At 49.2% G+C, this 5,043-nt stretch overlaps 1 protein-coding gene across 1 annotated transcript in view; it reads left to right on the top strand.

Annotated features, from left to right (window-relative positions):
- Positions 1-5,043, top strand: part of Nt5m (5',3'-nucleotidase, mitochondrial) — a 25,393-nt gene that overhangs the window by 2,567 nt on the left and 17,783 nt on the right. Inside the window, exon 2 of the mRNA XM_013016341.1 lies at positions 4-190. Within this exon, the coding sequence (XP_012871795.1) occupies positions 4-190 (187 nt within the window). The remainder of the gene's footprint in view (positions 1-3; positions 191-5,043) is intronic.

A 5,043-nucleotide genomic window follows, 5' to 3' on the forward strand; every position in this document is an offset into this window, starting at 1 on the left:
GAGGGGCCGGGCGGGGAGCCACCGCGCCCTGCGGGTGCTGGTGGACATGGACGGCGTGCTGGCCGACTTCGAGGGCGGTTTCCTCAAGAAGTTCCGCGCGCGCTTCCCGGACTTGCCCTTCGTCGCGCTGGAGGACCGGCGTGGTTTCTGGGTGACCGAGCAGTACGACCGCCTGCGGCCCGGGCTGAGCGTAAGCGACCCCTGCTCCGGCCCCCCTTCCTGCCCCCCTTCCAGCCCCCCGCCGGCCCAGACCCGGGCTCGGGGGCGCTTTTTGCGCGGGCTTTTGGAGACAAGCAACCTGTATGACCTTGGGCGGGTCACAAGCCCTAGCCTTGGGGTGGTCTTCTGGCAAAATAGGAGGGACCTGGGGAGGGCCAGGGGTCACAGCTCTCAGTTTCCCCAGCCATCACAGCCGGCTTCTAGCAATCTAACTATCTTCTCACTTTTATTTTTATTTATTTATTTTTTTTGTCGGTCGTGGGGCTTGAACTCTGGGCCTGGGCGCTGTCCCTCAGCTCTTCAGCTCAAGGTGAGTGCTCTACCACTTGAGCCACAGCGCCACTTCCGGTTTTCTAGTGGTTTATTGGAGATAGGAGTCTCACGGTCTCTCCTGCCCGGGCTGGCTTTGAACCGCGATTCTCAGATCTCAGCCTCCTGAGTAGCTAGGATTACAGGCGTGAGCCACCGGCGCCCGGCTTTTCTCACTTTTAAATTCTTGCTATATTTGGCTGTAAGTCGTTTGTTTCATTTGTTACGCGCCTTGGTTTCTTTCTGCTCCTCACTGGTATCATCAAACCGAGATCCTCTGGATCTCAGCCTCTCTTTTGTTGTTGTTGTTGGTCGTGGGGCCTGAACTCTGGGCCTGGGCACTGTCCCTCAGTTCTTCAGCTCAAGCTCTACTACCACTTGAGCCACAGCGCCACTTCTGGCTTTCTCTGCATATGTGGTGCTGAGGAATCGAACCCAGGGCCTCATGCATGGAAGGCAAGCACTCTAACACAGACCCACCTTCCCAGCCCCTGAATCTCAGGCTCTTTTTTTTGGGGGGGGGTCCAGTCCTGGGGCTTGAACTCTGGGCCTGGGCGCTGTCCTTCAGCTCTTCAGCTCACGGCTAGCACTCTACCACTTGAGCCACAGCGCCACTTCGGCTTTTTTCTTTTTCTTTTTTTTTGGTCCAGTTGTGGGGCCTGAACTCTGGGCCTGAGCACTGTCCCTCAGCTCTTCAGCTCAAGGCTAGTGCCCTACCACTTGAGCCACAGTGCCACTTCCAGCCTTTTTCTTTTTGCTTATGTGGTGCTGAGGAACCGAACCCAGGGCCTCAGGCATGCAAGGCAAGCGCTCTACCACTGAGCCACCTTCCTAGCCCCTCTCAGGCTCTTGAGTAGCTAGGATTATAGCCACCAGCACCCACCATGTTACCTTTTTTTTTTGTCGTGGTTGGGCTTGAACTCAGGGTCTAGGTGCCACCCCTGAACTTTTTTGCTCAAGGCCAGTGCTCTACCACTTTGAGCCACACCCTCCACTTCTGGTTTTTGAGTGGTTAATTGGAGATATGAGTTTCACAGACTTTCCTAGATCTCAGTCTCCTGTATAGCTAGGATTACAGGTGAGCCCAGCACCTGCCCCCCCTTTAATTTAAATAAGTTAAATGATATAAATTAAGTCCTCTTTTATCCCTAAGGCAGTCACACTGGCAATTAATTCCGCACTACTGATTGGATCAATGCCTTTACCCTCTTCCCTTCTTTATTGCTTTACAGTGATAATGGTGGCTTAAAGATGATAATGCCGATTAGGATACCACATAGGAATCAATAGTGATCACAGTAGGTGCCATTGGAAACCACCCCCTCCCCCCAATGCCCTGCCTCCTAAGTCTAGCAGAGATAGCTAAAAATCCCAGGTAGGGATGTTTAAAATCAGAAACCTTGGTTTGTAAATTTCAACTGTTTTGTGACAGGAGCAGGGGAGTTTATCAGGCATCTCTTGATTGGCCACATATGGCCACTACCAGAAGGTTTTATGCTGAGAAGGGTATGATTATCAGAACCGGTTGTGTAGTCCCAAGTTCACTGCTTTATTTCATGTAGGTAGACATTGCTTATCTCCATTTTTGCTGAGGAGGAACTTTGCCCTAAGTCATGAGATAGTAAGGGGCCAAGGAAGACTGGAGACTTCAGTTTATCTGACACACACACACACACTTTTAGCTTTCACACACAGACACACACACACACACACACACACACACTTTTAGCTTTCCAGACTCCAAGGTCTTGTTCTTTCTCTTGCTGTCTATTTTTTTTTTCAGTCAATACACACACACACACACACACACACACACACACTTTTAGCTTTCCAGACTCCAAGGTCTTGTTCTTTCTCTTGCTGTCTATTTTTTTTTTTTTCAGTCCTGGGGCTTGAACTCTGGGCTTGGGCGCTGTCCCTCAGCTCTTTTATTCAAGGTGAGCTCTCTACCGCTTGAGCTATAGCACCACTTCCGGTTTTTTGGTGGTTTATTGGAGATGAGTCTCATGGAGGGGCTGGGAAGGTGGCTCAGTGGTAGAGCGCTTGCCTTGCATGCATGAGGCCCTGGATTCGATTCCTCAGCACCACATAAGCAAAAAAAGAAAAAAAGCCAGAAGTGGCACTGTGGCTCAAGTGGTAGAGCGCTAGCCTTGAGCTGAAGAGCTGAGGGATGGTGCCCAGGCCCAGAGTTCAGGCCCCATGACTGGACCCTAAAACAAAACAAAACAAAGAGTCTCATGGACTTTTCCGGCTCTGAACCAGATCTCTAGGATTATAGGCGTGAACCACCAACACCCGGCTTTTGCTGTCTTTATGAATGCCATTTCTTTTGACTTCAAAAAGCCACCTCCACAATAACTTGATTTGCTGAGGGGCAGAAAGCACCTGTTGTGGTGAGCTGGCCTCTCCTGGTGCTGAGACCTAATTAAAACTGATTCTGAAGTCAGGAGACAGTGGCTTATGCCTGTAACCCTAGCTACTCAGGAGGCTGAGATCTGAGGATTGTCATTCAAAGCCAGCCTGGGCAGGAAAGTCCCCATGAGACTCTTCTCTCTAATTAACCAAACCGGAAGTAGAGCTGTGGCTCAAACTGTAGAACACTAGCTTTGAGCAAAAGAGCTCAAGGACAGCACCCAGGCCCTGAGTTTAAGCCTCATGAGGACACCTTTTTTGTTGTTGTTATTCTGGAAGCTGATATTAGGAGGACTGTGATTTGAGGCCAGGCAAAATGTTCTGGAGACTCTGTCTCAACAGAAAAAGCTGGACATGGGGCTGGGAAGGTAGCTCAGTGGTAGAGTGCTTGCCTTACATGCAGCATGAGGCCCTGGGTTCGGTTCCTCACCACCACATAAGAAGAAAAAGCCGGGAGTGGCACTGTGGCTCAAGTGGTAGAATGCCAGCTTTGAGCTGAAGAGCTGAGGGACAGCGCCTACACCCAGAGTTCAGGCCTCACAACTGACAAAAAGAAAAAGAAAAGAAAAAGCTGGACATATTGGCAAGTCTGTCATCTCAGCTATAGCTAGAAGAATAGAGGATCAAGGTCCAGGACAGCCTAGAGCGCCTATGTCAAAACTTACAAAAGCAAAAGAGCTGGAGGTGTGGCTCATGATAGAGAACCTGCCTAGTGAGCTCAAGGCCCTGAGTTAATGTTCCAGTACCACCAAAATCAAACAAAAAAGGAAGAAAAATACCAACATAAACTGGGAAGATTATCTGCCTTTTTTTTTTTTTTTTGCCAGTCCTGTGGCTTGAACTCAGGGTCTGAATGCTGTCTTCAAGCTTCTTTTGCTCAAGGTTAGAGCTCTACCACTTGATCCATAGCACCACTTCCAACTTTTTCTGTTTATGTGGTACCGAGGAATTGAACCCTGGGCTTCATGCATGTTAAACAAGCACTCTGCATCTAAGCTATATTCCCAGCCCATATCTGTGTCATTTCTTCAGCTTCAGTAATAGACTACAGCCCTGTGTTAGTGTTCATTTGCAGCTAGGTGACCAGCACTGGAATCTGGGGGACCTTACTTCCTCTGAAGAGTGTGTTGATAGGGTGAAACTGAGTCCACCCTGAATTCACAGTGGCCTTAACAGATCTTTGCACAGAGGTATAGACTTCAGGTCTAAGGGTACTAATTCTTGCTTTCCAAGTTCAAGGCCCAGGGGTAGAGTTTGTGGGACAGTGAGGTTTGGGCAGTGAGAGGAGCCTTCTCATTCCTTCTTTCTAAGGCAAGGCTAAGGCAAGGTATCCTTGAGTCTCCCTGTGGCTGAGTTAGCCAAGGATCTGTGATTATAACACAACAAAAGAAAACAATCCATGGACTGGGAAGGTGGCTCAGTGGTAGAGCACTTGCCTTGCATGCATGAGGCCCTGGGTTCGATTCCTCAGCGCCACATAAGCAGAAAAAAAAAGCTGGAAGTGGCACTGTGGCTCAAGTGGTAGAGCGCTAACCTTGAGGTGAAAAGCTGAGGGACAGCACCCAGGCCCAGAGTTCAGGCCCACGACCGGACCAAAAAAAGAAAAAGAAAAACAATCCAGCATACAGATGTAGCCTGTATAGCTATCATGTATGTATGTGTGAGTGTGAGTGTGAGTGTGTGTGTGTGTGTGTGTGTGTGTGTATCTATCTATCTATCTATCTATGACTGGTCCCAGGAACACTCTCCCCAGATAGAAGCTCAGCCAGGTGCTAGTGGCTCATGCTTGAAATCCTAACTACTCAGGAAGCTGAAATCAAAGGATTATAGTTCTTATCCAGACCAGGAAAGTCTGAGCAATTCTTTATTTGTTGTTCATTGTGGGGCTTGAACTCAGGGCCAAATGATGTCCCTGAGCCTCTTTGTCCTCAAGGCTAGTGTTCTACCACTGGAGCCACACCATTACTTCGTTTTTTTGAGTGGTTAATTAGAGATAAGAGTCTTTTGGGAGGGCTGGGAAGTTGGCTCAGTGGTAGGGCGCTTGCCTTGCATGCCTGAGGCCCTGGGTTCGATTCCTCAGCACCACATAAGCAAAAAGAAAAA

Source organism: Dipodomys ordii, unplaced genomic scaffold (assembly GCF_000151885.1).
Source record: "Dipodomys ordii isolate 6190 unplaced genomic scaffold, Dord_2.0 Scaffold31, whole genome shotgun sequence".
In the NCBI taxonomy this organism is placed as follows: Eukaryota; Metazoa; Chordata; class Mammalia; order Rodentia; family Heteromyidae; genus Dipodomys; species Dipodomys ordii.